Below are 22,851 nucleotides of genomic sequence, written 5' to 3'. Positions count from 1 at the left end.
TTTTCAATTTTTGAGGAATTTGTTAGTTTCTCCTGAGGTTTTTTTTTTTTTTTTTTTTTTTGAGAGGTTTTTGCTATAGGGTACGTGCGCTCGCCAGACAGACAGAGAGAGACATAGAGACAGAAAGCGAGAAATCACCCCCCAGGGGGAATGGTCACGCTGCAATCCCTTCTCCTCCATTCTCCTCTCGGGATCTTGGGCACGCACACACACGCGCCCGGCGTGAGTTTTAAGCCACCAGGTCTGAGATGCGAACCGCGGTCGACTATGTGGGAGTCCAGCGACATAGCCATTACGTTAACTGCTGGTTCCCATCTCCTGAGTTTTTAAGAGTATGTGCATTGTGTTTTTCATTGTATTCTTACCAGACTTCTGTATGGGGAAGGTCCGGTATGTCAGCATTCTCTCAATACTAATACTGGTAATTTCTGTCTTTTCTTTTTTTGGGGTCTCACTAGAGGTTTATAGGTTTGTTGATATTTTCAAAGAACTTAGCCTTTGTTTTCATTAATTTTTTTCTATTTTTCTTGTTTACAGTTTCATTGATTTTCGTTATTTTTGTCCTGCTTATTTTTTTTCTCTTGTCCAAGTTTAAGATAAATTTTAAACTATTTTCCCCAAATATAGTGGTATAAATTTAATGATATAAAATTAATTTTAAACATTATTTGCATCCTGCAAATTTAGTATGTTGTATTTTCATTGAGCTCATTTTTATTCCATTGCAGATTGAACTAGCCTTGCGATCCCGGAATTAATCCTATTACTATGGTCTATTATACTTTTTATATTTCCTGGATCCAATATGCTAATATTTTATGAAAGATTTTTGCATCTAAGTTTATGAGAGATGTTGGTATATGATTTTGATACTTCCTCTTTTCCTGGGATTACTTAGAATTAGTTGTTTAATATCCACATTTTTGGAGATTTTCATGTTAACTTTCTGTTTTGGATTTAATTTTATTCTGGTCAGACATCATATAGTATGTTCTTTTAAATTTGTGAAGGTTTGTTTTGTGACTCAGAATGTGGTCTTTTTGGTGACTGTTCTGTGTGCATTTGACAAGATTATGTGTATTCTGCTGTTGCTGAGTGTTACATAAATCTCACTTAGATCCATGATGTTGATGATGCTATTCACTTCTTTTGTATAGTCTAATTTTCTGTCTCTTCGTACTATTACTGAGAAAGGCATGTTAAAGTCATGAAATACAATTGTGAATTCATCTGTGTCTGCTTTCATATTCTGAGTTTTGGCTTCATGTTCTTTTTGAAGCTCTAATAAGTGCATGCACAAATGAAAATAGATATGTTTTCATGGTGAATTAGCCCTTTTATTATTGTTTAATGTCACTTTCTCCCTCCTTTTTTTAAAAAAAAATTTTGGTCTGACATTAACAGAGGCAATGCAGTTCTCTCTCTAAGATTTATTTATTTATTTAATTCCATTTGTTGTTGTTGTTATTTTTTTTAATTTGACAGAGAGAGAAAGGGAAAGTGAAAAAGCAAGCTGCCCTGTCTGGTACTTAAACCGCCATTGTCCATGTGGGAATCCAGTGCCTTTAACCACTACGCCACCTGCCACCCTGCAGTTCTCTTTTGATTAATATCTTTACATGAGTTATATTTCCTTATACTTTTACTTCCAAACTACCTGTGTCATTACATTTTTAAAAAGTGCTTACAGAATATGTATATATATGTGTGTGTGTATACATATGTATATATGTACACACATATATACACACACACACATATATATTATAGATACATAGCTAGATGGGTCATTTTTCTACTCCTCTGATGATCTTTGTCTTTAAATTTATGTCTATAGACTATTTAAGTGTTTAGATTCAGTTTGGTAATTTGTCTTGTGTTAGTTTGTTTTCTTTCTTACCACTTATTTTTTACTGCTGCCTTTTGAATCATTTGAACATTTTTAAAGAGTATGGAGGCCAGAAGGTGGCATAGTGGTTGGTGGTACTATACTGCCACATGGTCAACCACAGTTCAAGTCCTGGACCTCGTGGCTTGAAACTCACTCTGTGTACATGTGCGTGCATGTGTGCCCAGAATCGTGAGAGGAGAATGGAGAAGGGATTGCAGCATGGCCATCCCTCCCAGGTGGTGATTTCTTGCTTTCTGTCTCTCCGTCTCTCCAGCAAGTGCACATGTCCAATAGCAAACATCTCTATTAAAAGAAATTTATTTTTTATGAGAATTAAAAGAGTTTGATACTTTTAAATAGTTTTTGTTGTTTACTCTGCTAATGATTTTTTGCAAATGCATAATAAACTGTTTTGAGTCTATATTCTGTGTGCAATTAAATATCTATCACTTACTCTGTTCTGCTTTAATAGAATGGAATGTTCATAGGCCTTTAAAGTATTTTTTGAAAACCTTTTGAAGATGCATATTAAAAGTTTTTCCAAGGGGATTTTATAATCAATTTAAATGTAAGATTTATCAGATTTAAAAATAGTACAGTTATTAAGGCAACCTTATGTTAGAGACTATTTTGTAATGTAGTGAATGGTACCTTTATAAGAAAAGTGACTGGTGCGACCAGTAGTTAGCATAATGGCTATGTCGCTGGACTCCCAGATAGTAGACCGGGGTTCGAAGCCTGGACCCAGCAACTTAAACTCACGCAGAGTGCATGTGCGTGCGTGCCCAAGATCCTGAGAGGAGAATGGAGGAGAAGGAATTGTGGCGTGGCCATCCCCCCCTGGGGGGTGATTTTTCGTTTTCTGTCTCTCTCTGTCTTTCTGGCAAGCACACACCCCCTATAGCAAGAATCTCTCCCAAAAAGAATAAAAAAAAGAAGAAAGAAAAGTGACTGCCAATATATTTTTATAGCTAATCTTTATCAATTCTAATGCTCAGTTTTTAATGATTATTTTAAATATTTATATAGTTTGTTTAGTAAAAAGAATTTCACCTCTCCAAGTATCATTTTTATGATATGGGAAGTAAAGTTTTAGATTGGCTAATATTTAAATTGTAAGTTTTATATGCAGTTTTATTGAAAGTTTAAAAATGCTGTCAAGTACAAATGTTTAACCTCTATTTTCGTTTGTATATACTTTGAAACTGTACTGCAGAACTATCGTGTACTTCTTATATAATATGTATCATATTATTGTATCATATTATTGTCTATGAAATAAAGGATATTTGATAAAAAATTTTTTTAATTTAAAAAGGGACCAGCAGATGGCGTAATGGTTATGTCGCTGGACCATTGATTCGAATCCTGGACCTGGTGGCTTGAAACTCACACCAGGCATGAGTACGTGCATGCCCAAAATCCCTAGAAGAGAATGGAGGAGGAAGGATTGCAGCCAGTCCTTTTCCCCAGGGGGAGATTTCTCACTTTCTGTCTCTCTGTCTCTCTGGTGAACACACATGCCTTATATCAAAAATCTCTCTCTAAACAATAACCAAAAAGTATTATTTATTTCTTTCTTAAATGGGGAAAAGAGAGGGAGAGAGGTAACATTCTTAACAGGGTCTTGACACCATGACCCACTCCCAGCTTTTAGCCAGGCCCAGATCTTGGGTATGTGTGTGCCTGACATCCTTGGGGAGGTTCACCAGCCTGGAACCAGCAACCTTCCTATGTGGAACTGCCTCACAGAATGTTATGTTTTACTACTGCACCACCATCTGGCCCCTATTTGAACATTTTTTATTCCATTTTAATTTACTAATTGGGGCTTTAAAAAATTTTAATCTCTTTATATCATTTCAGTGATCGCTCTATAGATTCCCATATAGGTACAGGTTGGGTATCATTAACCCGAAAATAGGAAATCCAAAATGCTCAAAAATTCAAAACTTTTGAAGTACTTATTTGACACTACAAGTGAAATTGCATGCTTGATTTCATGGGACAGTTACAGTAAAAATGCTACAATACTATAATGTATAAAATTACTTCAGGGTATGTATATAATGTGTATATGAAACATAACATTTAGTCTTGGGTCCCTTCCTAGGATATCTTCTTATATATGTGTAGATATTCCAAAATCTAAAGAATCCAAAATTTGAAACTCTTGTGATCCCAGGCATTTCCAATAAGCATGTACTTAAGTTTTTACCATCTGCTTTAGACTCAATTATTTACTTTCTTAAGTGGATTATGGAAATATTACTACCATATAGATATCATTTTATTGTGCGTCTCTTTATTGCACATCACAGATTTTAAATGTCTTACAGATTGAAGTTTTGTGATAACCCTAAATTGAGCAAGTCATTTGGCACTAATTTTACAACAGCATGTGCTTACTTTGTGTCTCTGTCACATTTTGGTAATTCTCAGTATTTCAAGGTTTTTCGTTATTATTTCTTGTCTGGTTGTCTGTGATCTGTGATCTTTGATGTTACTATTGTAATTGTTTTGGAGTGCTATGAACCACATCCATTTAAAACAGTGACGTTGGGACCAGCAGTTGGCGTAATGGCTTTATCATTGGACTCCCAGGTAGTCAGCCACAGTTCGAGTCCCAGATCCGGTGACTTAAACTCACACCGGACGTGTGTGTATGTGCCCAAGATCCCAAGAGGAAAATGGAGGAGAAGGGATTGCAGCATGGCCATCCCCCCGGAGGGGTGATTTCTTGCTTTCTGTCTCTCCCTGTATTTCTGGCGAGTGCACACGCCCTGTGGCAAAAACCTCTCCTGAATGAATGAATAAGCAAGCAAACTAACAAACAAAACAGTGATTTTAATTGGTAAATAGTTAAAATTGTGTATGTTCTGAATGCTCCACTGATTGACCATTCCTCCATCTCTCTCCTTTTCCCTTCTTGTCTTCCTGTTCCCTGAGACACAGCAATATTGTGATTAGTCCCATTAATAATAATCTTACAAAAGCCTCTAAATGTTCTAGTGAAAGAAGGAGTTGTAGATCTCTCATGTTAAACCCAAAGCTAGGAATCATTAAGCTTAGTGAAGAAGGCATAGTTTCAGCCAACACTGGCTGAAAGCTAGACCTTTTGAACCAGTTAATCAAGTTGTAAATGCAAAGGAAAACGTCTTAAAGGAAATTAAAAGGGCTACTGCAGTGAACATGTGAATGATGATAACAAGTGAAATAACCTTATTGCTGATATTAAGAAAATTTTAGTGGTCTGGATAGAAACTCAAATCAGTCACATTTCTTTTTTTTTTTGGAGAGATTTTCGCTATAGGGCGCGTGTGCTCGCCAGACAGACAGAGAGAGACATAGAGATAGAAAGCGAGAAATCACCCCCAGGGGGGATGGTCATGCCGCAATCCCTTCTCCTCCATTCTCCTCTCGGGATCTTGGGCACGCAAGCACACGCGCCCGGTGTGAGTTTTAAGCCACCGGGTCCGGGACACGAACCGCGGTCGACTACGTGGGAGTCCAGCAACATAGCCATTACACTAACTGCTGGTTCCCAAATCAGTCACATTTCTTAAGCCAACACCCAATCAAGATGTCTTTAAAAACTGTACTGTATCCCACAAAGATATGCATCAATTATATGTAAATAAGACCGAGAGTCAGAGAAACAGGTACCCAATAGAGTCTTTTTTATTTTTAATTTAATTTAATTTATTTATTTTTTTGCTATAGGGTGCGTGCACTCGCGAGAGAGACAGAGAGACAGAAAGCAAGAAATCACCCCCAGGGGGGATGGCACACCGCAATCCCTTCTCCTCTGTTCTCCTCTCAGGATCTTGGGCACTCACGCACACGCGCCCGGCCTGAGTTTTAAGCCACTGGATCCGGGACACGAACCGCGGTTGCCTACATGGGAGTCCAGCGACATCCCATTACACTAACTGCTGGTCCCCCCAATAGAGTCTTGATACCATGGTCCACCTTCAACCAGCCCAGGGTAGACATACATGTTTTTCGCATACTCAGGAAGGTCACAAGATGTGAACTGGAACCAAGACTTTGGGTCAGCCTCACAGGGTGTCATGCTACCATCAGCCTGAGATAGGCTTTTTTTTTGTTTTAGAATGCAAAGTATTTTATTTTTAAACCTCTAAAGTTTTAAAACAAGGTGGTCTAGGTTAAATAATAGAGTTTTCCAAAGCTGAATTTGCTCATTTGGAGCTCAGTTTTTCTGCTTGAAATACAAAAGCAATTTCCTAAAACTCCTAGGTGGGAACACTACTGTTTTGATGATCTGTGTCTAGATGAACTTGATCAATCTCAGTTGGTAATATCCCTTTTTTCCCTTGGTAAGGGTTTTGGAAATTTAGAGCAGCTGCATTTTTCTAGTCTTATACTGACGGTTTCATTCCAAACGTCTCTTGGGAGGCGTAGATCATATACTGGAATCCATCTTCATCCTTTTCACTTTCATATACTTCAGAGATGGGCGTGGACACGCTCACCATACTGTGTCCAATCACCAATAGGAAGAAGGTTTGATTAGCATTGAGTTGTAGTGCCTTCTAATTATCTTGATGAGCTCACTCATGTTGACATGGTCAGGTACCAGGAACTTGGTCTTATGCAAGATGGGAAGCTGCTTCTCACCCTTGTACCGCTCTATTATCATTGGTATTTTGGTGGGATGTTGCTCTCGGAGAAATCAGACATCTATTCTCTGTTCGAAGGTGTGACGCTGCTTGAAGGTCTTCTCCAACTGCATGGCACTGGGAGCTAGGCAGGGCAGAGGGTCTCAACGGCTCTGGGGATGGCAGCAGCTTTGACTCGAGATAGGCATTTTTGACAGGGTCTTGCCACATTATAATCCTCCTGGTCCCGCTTCCCAGTTAGCTAGGACTACAGGTTTGTGCCATCGTGCCTGACCTGTTTAGGTTGGGACAGAAACTAAGTCTGGACTTCCCATGTGCTCTCAGCTACCTAGCATTCAGTGGGGAACCTCTTGATTGTACCACCTTAGCTCAGCCTATACTGTCTTGATGCCTTGATTCAGTTGCCCTTTCAGTTGTATGTCAGTTTTTATGCTCTTGGTTTTACTTAGTTCAGCTGTCTAGAAGTTAGTGAAAGTTAAAAATAACTGATATTGGAAACTAGGGTGGTGGGCTTCCTCGACATTAGCTGAGTTAGTTTCTTTCGGAGAAAATGAATACTGAATGCAGGAATCTGAATTTGCACTGAGTGAGCTAGCACAGTCTTTAGGGAATATGTATCCTCTTCTGGATAGGTGTATGTGTGACCTGTGTCTCTTGTGATGGCCAGAATTTAATATGAGTAATTTACTTTCTGGCCATCATATCTAGACAGAAATCCTTTGAGATTAATTACTTCTATCCCCCCAACCCAACCCCAGGTTTAGACCAGGTACAGATATTTGGGAGGCAAAGACTGAGGAATTCTTGTAATTGTGACTTGCATCTAAACCAAATTTGTTGAGTCTTCCTTAAAAAAGGAAGGGTAAGAGAAGGGAATGGATGAAAGGAACTGATTTTGACTCATAATGTCTCTGGTCAGGAAAAGTAAATTTTAAAGAAAAGTGAGCCAGGTATCAGCAGTTGGCATAATGGCTATGTCGCTTGGACTCCTGTGTAGTCAACCGCAGTTCACGTCTCGGAAGTGGTGGCTTAAACTCAGGCCAGGTGAGTGTTTGTGCATGCCCAAGATCCCAAGAGGAGAATGGAGGAGAGGGGATTGCAGCGTGGCCATCCCCCCTGGGGGGTGATTTCTCTCTTTCTATCTCTCTATCTCTCTGGCAAGCATATTCACCCTATGGTGAGCCAGTGATTAATTTATTTCATTGCTAAAATAAGGCCCTGTTCTTAATTTTGTTTCTTTTCCTTTTCTCTCAAAGGACTTCCCTCTTCTTTTGATTGTCTATTTGTTAAGTACTTTGTGGTTTATGCATCTCAGAACAGTGCATCTTAGTAGTATTTTAAGTGGGTGAGGACTTCATCTTTCTTTTATAATGGGAAGAAAGGTGATTTTTTTAAGAGGAGAATATTTAATGTCTCTCTCTTGTTACTCATGGAAGAAATAATTTTTAAAATAAAAATTTCTCAATATCTAAGTGCAGGTATTCCAAAATTAAAAAACACACAAACACACACAGAAAAACACACACCTAAAATCTGAAACACTTCTTCCTAGCATTTTTGAATAATGGTTATTTAGCCTCTATTGATGTAGAAAGAATTCAGTGGCATTATCGTTCAGTAAAAAATCAAGTGTTAAAAATATTTTTATGTATATTATTTGTAGGGTTTTTCTGTATTTCTGTATTTTATACATGTATATATTTGTGTTTTTACATAGGTAGAAAAGGAGACAAGGATGTTCACTAAACCATTAAGAGCACTAACCTTTTTGATGGTGGACCTAGGAATATGGGGAAGATGAAAAGAGAAATTTGTGGTTTCTTTCAAATACTTGTGTGTTCGTTAGATCTTTTATAGCTGAGACTACACTGTATTACTGGTGTAGGAAAAGAATTGAAAGATGTTTAATAATAAAAGATAAAAAGCACTATACTGAATGATCTCTAAGCTCTGAACTTTCAGGAGCACCAGCAGTTACAATAATATAGTATTCTACATTAAAATATTTCTATTTCATATCCTAAGTAACTTTTATTTAAATTCTTTTAAAATATTTTTTAGGTGTGGAATATCAAACAAATGATAAAGTTGACACAGGAACATATAGAGGCCCTATTGGACAAATTTGGTGGGGAGCATAATCCACCATCAATATATCTGGAGGTAAGCTTTTGAATATCATGTCTCTATTAAATTTGAAAAGAAAAAGTAAACTTATAAGAAGCATGAATTTTCACTGGTATCTTGATTATTTTAGGGACTGGAAAAGGAATAGATATGAAGTAATGAACTTTGCTTTTATTATACTTAATCTTGTTTTGTTTCACTTGTTATAGTAAACATATATACTTTTGTAATTTGAAAAATGTCAAAACTAAGGGAAGACTCCTATGTGAGCTTCAGAATATTTCTCTGAATGGCCTATTGTGTGGTTTGCATCACAAACCTGGCGGCTGAAAAACACAGCGCGTGCATATACTTGTGTACCTAAAAATCCCTAAAAGAAGGAGAAATGGAAGAGAAGGGACCAGGACCAAAGCATGACTATTCCCCATGGGGAATGACTTTTTTTTTTTTTCCCTATACCAACTGCCCCTCCCCCCAGTGTACATATACTTTCTCAAATTAAGAAAAGAAAAGAAAAAAAGAGCCTAGTGGTCAAGGGAGCCAGTTCCCACGAAGCCTAATGCACATAGAATCCTGTCCCAGTGGCTTGAAAAACACACCAGGTGCATGTGTCTGCGTGCCCAAAATCCCAGCAGGATGGAGAAATAGAAGAGAATGGATTACACTTTGACCACATTCCTGCCCCCTCCATTGAAGGCTGCTTTTTCCCTCTTGCTACATCCCTCATCTCCCTCTCCCTCTGTCTCCAAAGAGATGAACTCTCTGCCAATTAAAAAGTTTTTAAAAAATGAATTAGAGAAAAAAATGTATACTGTTTTGAAGGTCAACAAACTATTGTGATTAGCTATAATGGAAAATGGGGCGGTTTTGTAAAATGTATTTTCTAGAATGAGTTTCCCCCAAATCGGATCTTGCTCCTTTATAGATAAAATTTAGAGTCCTTAAATAGTCTAACTTTGCTTAGTTTTGCATTTAGTAGTGCCAGTCCTTAAAGCTTTTCTGTCAAGTGCCACAGTAGATTCAAGGAACTACTCTTGCTAACTCCTCAAAGCAGAAAGTAGAAAATTGACATTTTCTTGTGTATCAGGCTCTTACTAGGAAGAAAGTCTTTCTCAGAAATCCTGTTAGTCTTCCCTTTATACCACCTCGTTGACCAGAAAGAGGTCACTTATCACTCCTATACCAGTGACTGTGCTTTCATTTCTTGAAGTAAGGAGACTAAAAATGTTTCTAGTGTTCACAGTTTTAATTCAGATCACTGGTAAGTAGAAATTATACTACATTTGTTTCATTCTGTAGCATTTCAATAGAAACTTTTTTCTTTTTTGCCATAGGGCACGTGCACTCTCTGGAGAGAGAGAGAGACAGAGACAAGGAGAGGGGAAGTGAGAAATCACCTCCCAGGGGAAATGGCCATGCCACAATTCTTTCTTCTTCATTCTCCTCCTGGAATCTTGGGCATGCACACACGCCCAGTGTGAGTTTCAAGCCATAGGGTGAGGGACTCAAACTGTGACCATGCAGCAGTCCAGCAACGTAACTGCTACGTCATCTACTGGTCCCAACAGAAACCCCTTGAAACTCAGAAGCTATAAGCTTAATCTTTTTACTACCTCTTTTTACTGATCCTCTTCCTGTAGTAAAACAGAATAATTAGTTTTATTGCTATCAGAAATTCTCTTGATTTTTCCTTTTTATACATACTAATTTATTGGGGCCAGCAGATGGCGTCAAGGTTACATCGCTGGACTCCCACGTGGCCAACTGCTGTTCAAGTCCCAAACCTGGGGGCTTGAATCTAATGCCAGGTGTGTGCGTGTGCCCAAGATTACAGGAAGAGCATGGAGGAGAAGAGTTTGAGGTGTGACCATCCCCTTGGAGGGTGATTTCTCACTTTCCTTCTCACTGTCTTTGTCTCTCTCTCTCTCTCCAGAGTGCACATATGCCCTAAGGCAAACACCTCTAAACAAAGTACTAATTTATTTAAAAACTAGCTTTTAAATTGTACATTTGCTCTTACTGTCAGAAAAGAATTAAAATTATGTTGATTCTCTTGATAACTACAGTGAAATGAGCTATAGTACTCTAGAGAATTTCAAATTTCTCTTTTCAGTTTTGGTTCCCTTTTTTCTACCATCTTCCAAAGAAAGAACAAAGTTTGCCCTGAAAATTTGTTCCTTTTTCCCCATATTTTTCAATTTATATATCCAGCAAGTTATTTGAATGCCTTCTGCATATACAATGGAATGTTGGGCTTAGCCATGATGGCATAGGCCATAGGTTGCCACTGTACGATACCAGACTCACAAAGGCCCAGGTCGACCTGAACATGTGAGGCACACTCTGGGATCCTGGCTGATTGGAAAGTGGTCAGGTGGGAGGGATTGTAGTGAGACGAGACCCTGTCAAGGATTTCTGTCCTCCTCTTCCTCTCTCATGAGAGAAATAAAATTTCACTAAAAAAAAAAAAAGATAAAATGCTAAATACTTTTCTAGTAGTATCTTGTTTTTTCTGTACCTGATATATTGGAACCCAAAAGTGAAGAGATAATGTTTCTGGAATCACCGTATGGATCTAGTATGACACTGAATCTTAGCTTATAGCTATATGGTAGTGACCCCTGCACAACCATTGAAGACAATAATAGCTCTTAACATTTAGTGAGTACTTGCTATATACCAGGCACTGTTCTAAGCATACAGGAGCCCTTTTAATCCTCAGTCCAAACCCACCCTTTTAGTTATACTTAATATTCTCATTTCCAGTTTATAAACAAAGAAACTCAGGCATAGAGGGATTTAATAATAAGACCAGTGTTACACAACTAATAAATGGTGTGGCCACAGTTTGTCAGACATTTTAAAATCAGAAACTGTGATGTTAATCACTATATTTTTATGCTTTGACAGACTTTTTGATCTTTAGAGCCCAGGATAATGCAGAATAACTTTCTCAAATAGCATAATGAAAATAATATTGAAAGTAAGGTGCTTCCTGTGTAGCACAGAGTATTCTGTTATATATTATTTGTGGACAGTTTAAAAGATTTAATTGCATCTTATTAGATTAAGTTCATTAAAAATAAATGTAATGAACTAAATGATAAATTATTTTACCACTTTTTCTCATATTACTAAGTAGAAACTTGGATTTTTTTCTTCCAATTTTGAGAAATCATATACTATAAAATTCACTTTAAGTGTATATTTAAGTGGTTTTTAACCTATTTATGAAATTGTGCAGCCATTACTACTATCTAATTCTAGAACATCTTCATTACCCAAGAAGAGAAATCTGTTCTGTTAGAATTCATTCCTTTTAGCCCTTGGCCACTCACTGATGTGTTTTTTTTTTTTTTGTCTCTATGGATTTACCTATTGAGACATTTCACATGAATGGAATCATGTGTTTTGTGGCCTTTTGTTACTGGCTGATTTTACTTAGCATTATCCATGTTATAGCATATATTAGTCCTTCATTTCTTTTCATGTCTGAATAATATTCTGTCACATGAATATATCACATTCTGTTTATTTGTTCAGCAATTCATTGACTGAATTCCAGACACTTGGTCTTTTTATATCTTCTGGCTGTTGTGAATAATGCTAATGTGAACTGTATACTAGTTTTGTGTGGACATAAGTTTTTAGTTTTCTTGCTTATATTACCTAGGAATGGGATTGACTGGGCTCTTTGATAACTGTTTTACATTTGAGGAATTACCAGACAGTTTTCCAAAGTCACTGTACTGTTATACATCCTACCAGCAATGTAAGACAGTCCCAACTTCTCCACATTTTCACCAACAATATTTGTTATTTTTCATTTTCATTTTTATTTTGCCCTTCTCCCCCCCCCCCTTTTTTTAAGTTTTACTATAGGGCACATATGCTCACCAGAGAGAGGCACAGAGAGAAAGGGAAAGTGAGAAATCACCCTCCAGGGAGGATGACCATGCTGCGGTCCCTTCTCCAGTCTTGTCTTGGGACTTTGGGCATACACACACATGCCCAGGATGATTTTGAAGCCACCTGATCTAAGACTCAAATCACATAGCCGACCATGTGGGATCAAGTGCCTTAACGTCTGTGCCATCCACTGGCTCATTTTACTTTTAATCATAACCAATAGAGTAGCTGTGAATTGGTATTTCATTTTGGTTTTAGTTTGCAATTTGCAATACCCTAATCACTAATGATCTTAGGCATCTTTTCACGTACTTACTAGCCATTGTATATCTTCATTGAAGAAATATCTTCATATTCATTGCCCATTTTCAAAACTGGATTTATTTGTCTTTTTATTATGGAGTTAGAAGAGTTTTTTTTTTTTTTTTTTTTTTTTTTTTAATGTATGTGTTCAGGATAATAGATCTTTTTCAGATACGGTTTGCAAAGATTTTCTCCCATTCTATGGTATGTTTTGTTTATTCTCTTGATAGTTTCTTTTAAAGCATAAATTTTAATTTTTAAAACATTTCACATAGGGTATGTATGCTCATTAGAGAGACAGAAAAAGAGAGGGAGAAAGCACCTCCCAATGAGGTGTGGTCACAGTGCAATCCCTTTTCTTTTTCTCCATCCTTTTAGAACTTTGAGCACAAGTGTGCACACATGCATGTCCAGTTTGTTTTTTAAATTGCTGAATCCAGGACTCATACGAGGGAGTCAGTCCTCAGGGTGTGAACCTGAGATCTTTACATGTGACCTTGGTCAGCATCACAAACTGTTGTGTTTACCACTTCACCACTGTGGCTGGCTAAACACTTAATATTTTGATAAAGAAATAACATTCAGTAAATTCATTATTCCCATTTGTTATTTTTTCTAAGGCTCCTTTTGTATGGTAAATGTACTTGCCCCACTAACATTAAGGGATAGATGAAGAGGGGTCCAGATGGTGGTGCAGCAGTAACTCACTGGACCTACATGCAGAGGTCCCTACTGCCCATCCTGAGTTTTCCCTGAACACACTGGCCATGTGTGTGCAGGCTGGCTGGTGGTAGATGTTGGCATAAAAGACCCTGTTGGGAGTGACGGTCTCTTCTTTCTCTTTCTCTCTTTTGGAAGAAATAAATAAATAAACTTTTAAAAATAAGAAAAGAATATACAAAGAGGAGCTTTGTTTCCCAGACTGCATGTATATAATCTTCAAAGGGTAAGAGTTATATTGGTCTTACTTGTTTTTGTAGTCTGAGCCCTAAACAGTACCAGAAACATGTATGTTTAGTGTCTATTTATTGAATGACTGAAGTCCTAATAATTGGATACTTATCCAGAAGTATCCTGTCTCTGGAACTGATCTGCTATTAAACAATTTAGGGTTGGGGTAGGGCAACTAACAGGTTGTAAAGAAGGAGAGGGCATTTTGATGTAGTCTAGGCTCCTTACCTTACTAGCTAATTTTACTGTTTTTTGTCTTTCTTTCTTTCTTTTTTTTTTTCCCTTCAAAGTTATGTAGTAAGATCTATCTACCAGGGTTCTGTGACCTTTACTGGAATGAAATTTCTCTTACATTCTCTTTTACCTTTAATACTTCTCCTTTGTTTATATCAATAGAATGAAGTTCAGGCTTCATAACCTGACATGTGTACACTCTGTAATCTGGTTACTTACCCACCTTCCCAGCCTTATTATTTGTTTTCCTATGTACCTGTTCTTCATTTAAACGTCACAAGTATATATTGATCCCTTACTATCTCCCAGATATTGTATAGTGTTCAACTATACAAGTTTGTAGTTCTTCCTGTCTTATATTTCCTTCCTCCTTACTTTGTTACAGAATTTCTCCTGTACACAGGATTCTCTCTGTCCCACTTCCTCCATCCATCCAAAAGCCAACCATTCATGGCCCCCATTCTTCCTCATTCTCACCTTGTATCAAGAATGTTCTTTATTTTTCACATATAGCACTTACATAAGTGAAAACATTGAGCTGTTGGGAAAGTCGTCACATATTTTTCTATGTTTTTCTTTGCAAAAAAGCATCATGACTTTCCCAACAACCCAGTATATCTATCTGTTTCTCCACAGACCTATAGTGAGCTCCTTAAGAGATGGAAAATGCCATTAAAATCTTTGATTCTCTTTTGTAGCCTTCTGTAAATGTTTGTACTGTAGCCTCTATTTGAGATGGTAGAAAGAAATAGTAGACATGGTGTGATTAATGGAATCACCCCTGCCGAAAAGAACTATGGACGTATATATTCCAATTTATTCCATCTCTTTACTTTCAGTATCATTCTATTCTTTTAGGAATTCATACTCTAATATGATCATTCGACTTCATAGCCTTAGTCAAATGCAGCTTCTAGGAAGATGCCCTGATGGAGAATGACCCCAGAATTTTTTGACTGCAGAGTGTAAGCCCGATTTTCAAATACAATTCTTATTATTCTCTAAGCAATATTTGATGGGGAAAAACATTACAAAAGAACTACATTGAGAGTAATTGTAGCTGTTTCAGAAAGAAAGTAGCAGTTAAGGTTAAGGCTTCTAAGTCCTAAGCCTTATTGTGGTAGTTTTGGTGCTAACAGTGAGATCTGGCATTGTATACTTGAGTCTTGTTTTTGGGCAAATCTCTCATAACTCCTTATCTTCTTTCCAATTTTTTCTCCCCTTGTTTTTTTTAGGTTTATGTGTAGCATGAAATATACAAGTTTTATAAAAAAAAATTTTAATAAATTGGCACCTATCCTTAATTTAGTAAAGGGTTTTCTTTTATGTTAGACATGTGATTTGGAAGATAAATTATGATTTACAAGAAAATTAGAAATACCGTGCTTCTTTGGGGACCATCTAGGTATCACTTATACATAGATCAGGTTTCTTAGCGTAATGTAGTAGTGTCTTGTAACAGTTTATCAATTAAAAGGTAGAAATATTTATTTACAGTATTTCCAACACTTATTTTGTAACATATCATTTAAAACCCTGCTAGCTAAATTATGAATATATCATAATCAAAGACTGAAATTTTATATTTCCTTTTGTTAATGTTAGGACAATGAATAGACTCAATGTAAGTCTACTTTATTTTATAGGCCTATGAAGAATACACCAGCAAGCTAGATGCCCTCCAACAAAGAGAACAACAGTTATTGGAATCCCTGGGGAATGGAACTGATTTTTCTGTTTCTAGCTCTGCATCAACAGACACCGTTACATCTTCTTCCTCTTCTAGCCTTTCAGTGCTACCTTCATCTCTTTCAGTTTTTCAAAATCCCACAGATGCGTCACGGAGTAACCCCAAGTCACCACAAAAACCTATTGTTAGAGTCTTCCTGCCCAACAAACAGAGGACAGTGGTGAGTTTATATTTTTATATCCACATTTTGCTGTTTCTCTGTCGTTTTAACCAGTTGTTGAAAATTAACATATTATCTTATACTCAGAGGTCCTGCATATGGAAGCATTCATTTCAAACAAGAACGGACAAGACATAATTATCTGGAGCCAAATTGATTGTGTGTTTCTTTTTTCTTTCTTCTTCTTCTTCTTTTTTTTTTTTTTTTTTTGGAGAGGTTTTTGCTACAGGGCACGTGTGCTCACCAGACAGACAGAGAGAGACAGAAAGCGAGAAATCACCCCCCAGGGGGGATGGCCACACCGCAATCCCTTCTCCTCCATTCTCCTCTTGGGATCTTGGGCACGCACGCACACGTGCCCAGGGTGAGTTTAAGCCACCGGGTCCAGGACTCGAACCGCAGTCGGCTACATGGAAGTCCAGCGACATAGCCATTACGTTAACTGCTGGTCCCGATTGTGTGTTTCTAAATTAGAGCAAATTTTATTGTTCCTAGTATCAGATTTAACATTTAAACCCATCTATCAAACTGGAACCACAATCAAGTCTAAGTACTTACTGTTTTAAGAATCAGTCAGAATTTTGACTTGAGCTTGTTTGTTGTCTAATATTTGTCAGGTAAGATTTGTTCTTCACCCTTGAGAATATTCTGAGTTATCATCAAATGTTGAATTTTTAATGTCCTTGGTATTTTTCCACTTGTTTATCTAAATTTCAATTTTTGATTATTAGTATCACCATTGGAACAGTGTACCTTTCAGTGAGAGTTAAAGCAGAGAAATCTGCAGAATGATTGATTATGGATGATCTATAATCTTAATAAACCTTTTTTTCAAAGAATTACTTTATTGAACTTAATTTATAACTTTAATTAATTAATAGATTGATTAATTGATTTGACCAGAGAGGAACAGAGTGAGTGAGTGAGTGAGAAAAAGAGAGAGAGAGAGGAAAAGTGAGAAAGTGAGCCACCAGGTCTGGGACTTGAACCACTGTTGCTCATGTGGGCAGCCAGAACCCTTAACCACCATGCCATCTGCCAGCCCCCTTAATAAATCTTAAACTTAATCAAGTACATACATACATATGTCATTACTTTTTAAATAAATATAGTTGCTTTTGACATTAATACAAAGAAAAATACATTTCAGTCTAACATCATAGTCCAGGCTGGTTGACAGTGCTACTTGGGAAGCTAAGACCACATAAGAGGCCTGGATTCGATTCTCAGCCTACCCTAAAAGCCAGGAGTAGTGATACATGCCAGTAGTTCCAGATGCTTGTGAGGCTGAGGCAAGAGGATCTTGATATCGTCTTTAAACTTTTTTTGATTTCCACATACAATTGAAGTCCAAGTAGTTTTGGTTTGGTTTGTTTTAATTTTTTCCTTAGACAACAGAAATTACAGATGCAGCTACTGTTTATTCAGTAGTCCAAAATTCCTTTTTAATTAAACAAAAAAGTTATTTTAAAAGCATTAAACTCACAGATGTTAAGAATTCCTATGTTAGAAGGACCAGCAGGTGGTGTAATGGTGACATCACTGAACTCCCATATAGTCCGGGTGCATGTGTGTGCGTGCCCAAAATCCTGAGAGGAGAAGGGATTGTGGTGTGGCCATGTCCTGGGGGGTGATTTCTCAATTTCTATATCTCTCTGACAAGTGCATGTGCCCCTATAGCAAAATCTCTCTTAAAAAAAATATCTATCGGGACCAGCAGTTAGCGTAATGGCTGTTTTGCTGGACTCCCACGTAGTTGACGGCAGTTCGAGTCCCGGACCTGGTGGCTTAAACTCACGCCAGGCATGTGTGCGTGCGTGCCCATGATCGCGAGAGGAGAATGGAGGATGGGGGCGGGGCCATCCCCCCGGGGGGTGATTTCTCGCTTTTTGTCTCTCTGTCTCTCTCTGTCTGTCTGGCGAGCACACGTGCCCTGTAGCAAAAACCTCCCCCCCCCAAAAAAAAAAATCTATCTATCTATCAATAGATAGATAGATAGATAGATAAAGGCTATGTTAGAGAACAGTCTGAAAATTAATGGAATTGCCAGCTGTCAGCCTGTAGATTTTGATTCTATTTAGAAAATATGACTTTCTAAAGAATTATTTATTATTAGCAAATGCATTCATTAATACTTCTCTCTAAACAGACAAGATGTTGGTTGCAATATAGTAGTCCCTGGATGATTCATTCTACAGAATTACTAACCAATTCATAAAACAAATTCAGTTCTTCCTCCTTTTTTTTTTCTTCTGTTAGGTAAACTCAAATTAGAATTATTTTTCCCCACATTAAGATAAATAATTATTGGGACCAGCAGTTAGCTTAATGGCTATGTCACTGGACTCCCATGTAGTCGACCACATTTTGAGTCCCGGACCTGGTGGCTTAAATTCACGATGGGCGTGTTTGCGTGCATGCCCAAGATCCCAAGAGGATAATGGAGGAGAAGGGGGTGATTTCTCGCTTTCTGTCTCTCTATCTCTCTCTGTATTTCTGGTGAGTGCACGCACCCTATAGCAAAAACCTCTCAAAAAAAAAAAAAAGAGTTATTAAACAATATCTTTCCAGGGATGCTGCCTTAAAAGGGGAGTCATAAGGTGAAAAATGTATGTTAATTATCTGTGAATAGAAATTCTATTGTTAAAGTAGCTTGTGTTATAAGAGAGTTGATAGTAAACTCTCAACTCCAATAGACCTTACATTCTATTTTTAATTCATTTTACTTTTTTGAAAAAGTTTACTTCACAGGCTAATAACAAGTGGCATGGTGGGTGAGGCAGCTGGATTCCACATGGCCAACCATACAGTTCAAGTCCCAACCTGATGGCTTGGTAAACATACCACACACGTGCATACGTGTCCAAATTCTTGAAATGAGAGAAAAATGAAGGGGTTGTGACCATGCCTCATGGGGTTTGGGGGTTGTGCTTCCTCATTCTTTCTTTGGCAAGCCTACAAGCTCTCTGGCAACATTTAAAAAAAATTTTTTAAAAAGAAAAAGAGGGGAAAAAGGTTTACCTATTCATTCTGTGAGTGAGAGGGACAGAGTGGGGAGGGGGTGGAGGAGGGATAGCACTCCCAACAGGGTCTTCATGTTGGAGTCCATCCCCAGTCCTCAGCCAGCCCTGGGTCATGGGTACATGTGTGTCTAGCATACTCAGAGAGGTCTTGTGATTTAAACTGGAAACTATCATGTGTGAATTGCCTCACAGAATACTGCCACATCTTATGGCTGCACCACAGTTTTCTCTTTAAATTAAGTCTTTACTATATGTCTTCAAGAACAGAAAAGGAGAAAATGTGTTCTTAATTCCCAGAGTCTTTCCTTCTCTTTTTCCTCCTTCCAGGCTCTACTAAACTTAGTGCAGTAATTGTGTGAGTTTCTGCATACAAACTACATAAAACTGGGGTTGTTACAAATAGCCTTTCAAACTTCTCAGCCTGTTCTAAGTGATTAAGGTAAACTATCTTCTTATTTTTGAAGGAAGCAGAGTAAATCCTTAAAGTTACAAATACCACTAAAGCTTATAATGTCTCCTTTGCAAAGCAATAAAGACAATTGAGACTCTTCAAAGATATAAAATGGTAATATAAAGAACTACTAGGCATTTGACTATGCTTTTTTAGTTATCCTGGCTGTGTTTAGATTAAATAAATGAATTGATCCTGTCCGTTATACATATATTGTCTCAGCCAGGGATTTCACATTCTAGTAAAATTGTTTGTGGTAGCTAACAGTAGCTTCTCAAATAAAATATATATCTGAATTTGTCAACAATTAATAACAAAAGGCAGTAGAACCTACTAGCAGTAAATGAAATCAAGTACCAAAATTAGGTTTGTTTTTAAAAAGCAGTTTTAGATTTGTAGTCTAAGATAGGACACAAAGCACTTGCTTTTATAGCTTTTTTTTCCCTCCAAAAATTCCATTGAAATAATAATGCAGATATTTATTTATTTATTTATAATTTTTTGGAGAAGTTTTTGCTATAGGACACATGTGCTCTTCAGAAAGTGAGAGACAGAGTGGCAGAAAGCGAGAAATCACCCCCCAGGAGGGATGGCCACGCCACAATCCCTTCTCCTCCATTCTCCTCTGAGGATCTTGGGCACGCACGCACACATACCCGGCATGAATTTAAGCCACCAGGTCCGGAACTCAAACTGTGGCTGATTACAAGAGAGTCCAGTGACATAGCCATTACTCCAACTGCTGGTCCCAGTAATGCAGGTATTTAAAAAGCAAAAATTAATATAACAGGCTAGGGTATTATCAAAGAACTAGCAATTTTTAGAAATTCCTGAAAGATAGAAAATGTATGGTTGGATAAATTAAATAATCAAAAATAGAAAATCAGACAAAATACTAGGAGCTAGATCATTCCCTGAAGGGAACCAACCACCTTCTCAGCAAAATCCTGATGAAGCATAAAGCTTAATTAGTAAGTAGTTACAGAGGATTTGCTACTTGGGTAGTCATCAGAATGAGTATCTTTCTCTGAAAGAACAAATTTAGGTTTCTTTAAGAATCATGCCGGTAGTTTAAGTATGAATATGTTATAGTTGTTATTTTTTAGTCCTTCTCAAAGAGACCCAGGCCCAGAATGTAAAAAAATTTACTTTGTGAATTCAAAAAAGAAAAAAATGTTCTGGCCAAATATTTTGATATCTGTGATAGGCTGCTGTGGTCCCAGTTTAGCCCTACATTATGTAGCTCCATAGGCATGTGAATGTTGCCTCTTGTAGTTGTGCAACAAGGAGACTCAGCCAGTTACTCTTCTGTATAAATGGAACAATTGGGTTTATAGCAATTATTCCATGATAAAGCTCTGAAATAAATTTTTATTTTAGAGAGGTTTTTGCTATAGCGCTCGCCAGAAAGACAGACTCAGAGAGACAGAAAGCAAGAAATCACCTCCCGGGGGGATGGCCACGCCGCAATCCCTTCTCCTCCTTTCTCCTCTCGGGATCTTGGGCACGCACGCACACACACTCGGCATGAGTTTAAGCCACCGGGTCCAGGACTTGAACTGCAGTCAACTACGTGGGAATTCAGCGACATAGCTATTATGCTAACTGCTGATCCCCTGAAAATTAATTTTTAAGTAAGATGAAATTTCTGCCTGAAGAGTTCTGCATGTGTCCTGAAATGAGAAAGATGAGTAGAACTGAACATCAGATGTCTCTGAGCTGCAGAGAAATCTAGTGATGGGGTTGAGGAGAAGAGTAAAGGCATATCCACCCACGAATGAAATAATATTCTACTTCTATCTGGAGTTTACCAGATTTCCTCACCCATATCCCCTTTAGTCTTTGTAGAAAAAAAACAAACTGCTTTCCATATGTGTGGGGGTGTTTTTCCCATTTCTCTGTGGCTATCATTGGATGTCCTGTAATTTAACTCAATTTCAACATTGTTTATTTGGATCTAGTGCAGATTCTTACAGGTTGAGGGCTCTGCCCCACACATCACAGGCTGATTGTAAGTTATTACCTGTACTTAATGACCAACTGGCCTTAAATCAAGGATTCCCACACCCTCCTCTCAGTTTTTATCATTTGCTAGAACATCTCACAGAACTCAGGGAAACATGATGTTATAAAGATAAAAGATTTACAGAGATGAAGAGCCAGGTAGAAAAAATGAGTAGGACAAAGTATGTGGGAAAGGGTACAGAGAGCTTCCATGCCCTTTCTGAGTACCACACTTCAGCACCTCCACATGTTAAGCACCCTGGAACATCTTCTGAACTGCATGTTTCAGGGATTTTCTTGTAGATTCTTCATCTCATAAGAATGATCAATTATTAACCCAATCTTTAGTTCCTTTCCCCTTCTCAGAGTATGCTGGATGAGGTCGAAAGTTCCAATCTGCTAATCATGGCTTGATCTTTCTGTTGACCAACTCCCATTTAGCAATCCAGCAAGACTTGCCTCGTTAGAACAAAAGATGTTCTAAAATCTTATTACCTATGAAATTCCAAAGGAATAGGAGCTTTGTGTTAGGAAGCAAGGTCAAAGATATCCCATAAGACCCTGGCTACCGTTGAATGTTAAAAGATACTACATATAATAAATTTAAAGTATATTAGTCCTGAAATACCTGCATTGCTATGTATTCTTTGTACCTAGATCATACAACAATAAAAGTTTAACCAAAAACTTATTAGATTCGCCAAATTACCCTAAAAGGTGACTTGTCCTAACCTTCCTTCTTTTTTTTCTCTTTAAATTTATTTATTTTTTACATTAATTCACTATACATCATTACAGCATACAGATGAATTTTCCATCCAAAATACACTGTGTATTGGCTCAATCAAGCACATCAGCATACATGTTATCAGCAAATAATTTTCCAATTCTTATGTCTTGTATAGTTTGTTTTTTGTTTTGCCATCCTTGATTCCCTATCCCTCACCCTCTGCCATGTCCCACCCTCCTCCCACATTGTCTCTGGTATCCATGGTTGCTTTCTATGCCTCCCTCCCCCATTAATTGATTTGCTAATGAACTTAATTAGTCTAAATATATCAAATAGCTAGCACAGCTGATATATACCTATACATGAACCCAAGTCTGATTTTAGGCATAAACCTCAGTGAGTACAATGAACATATTAAAAAGTAGTACTCAGCTGGGGCTATATAGCTTACTGCAGTCATCAAATATGCATTTTTTTTTAAATTTCAATACAAACAGTTTTACTGTTTCTCCTGCAACTTTTTTTAAAAAATTACTTAACATTCATTCCCTGAGCATCATCACAACATACCAAATGTAGTTTCCCATCTAGAATAGGCTGCATAGTGGCTTAATCATGCATGTTATCATCAATAATATTCCATTTCTACTTTCATACATATGTATATGTATATAT

The 22,851-nt window shown here is 37.5% G+C and overlaps 1 protein-coding gene and 1 pseudogene across 5 annotated transcripts in view; one reads left to right on the top strand and one right to left on the bottom strand.

Moving 5' to 3' along the window:
• The window catches only part of BRAF (B-Raf proto-oncogene, serine/threonine kinase), a 183,336-nt gene that overhangs the window by 55,467 nt on the left and 105,018 nt on the right, over nt 1-22,851 (top strand). For all 5 annotated transcript variants that reach the window (XR_003548826.1, XM_027770525.1, XM_027770523.1 and 2 more), the window contains 2 exons: nt 8,596-8,697; nt 15,705-15,968. Coding sequence is in view for 4 of the 5 variants with exons in the window: in XM_027770525.1 (XP_027626326.1) it covers nt 8,614-8,697; nt 15,705-15,968 (348 nt within the window). In the remaining variant the exon portion in view is untranslated. Of the gene's footprint in view, nt 1-8,595; nt 8,698-15,704; nt 15,969-22,851 lie in introns of those variants that run through there.
• On the bottom strand, nt 6,274-6,647 carry LOC102487214 (microtubule-associated proteins 1A/1B light chain 3B pseudogene; annotated as a pseudogene).

Source organism: Tupaia chinensis, unplaced genomic scaffold, assembly GCF_000334495.1.
Source record: "Tupaia chinensis unplaced genomic scaffold, TupChi_1.0 Scaffold000140_1, whole genome shotgun sequence".
NCBI classification, from domain to species: Eukaryota; Metazoa; Chordata; class Mammalia; order Scandentia; family Tupaiidae; genus Tupaia; species Tupaia belangeri.
Note: the sequence above shows the minus strand (reverse complement) of the source record. Positions and strands in the feature narration are given on the sequence as shown.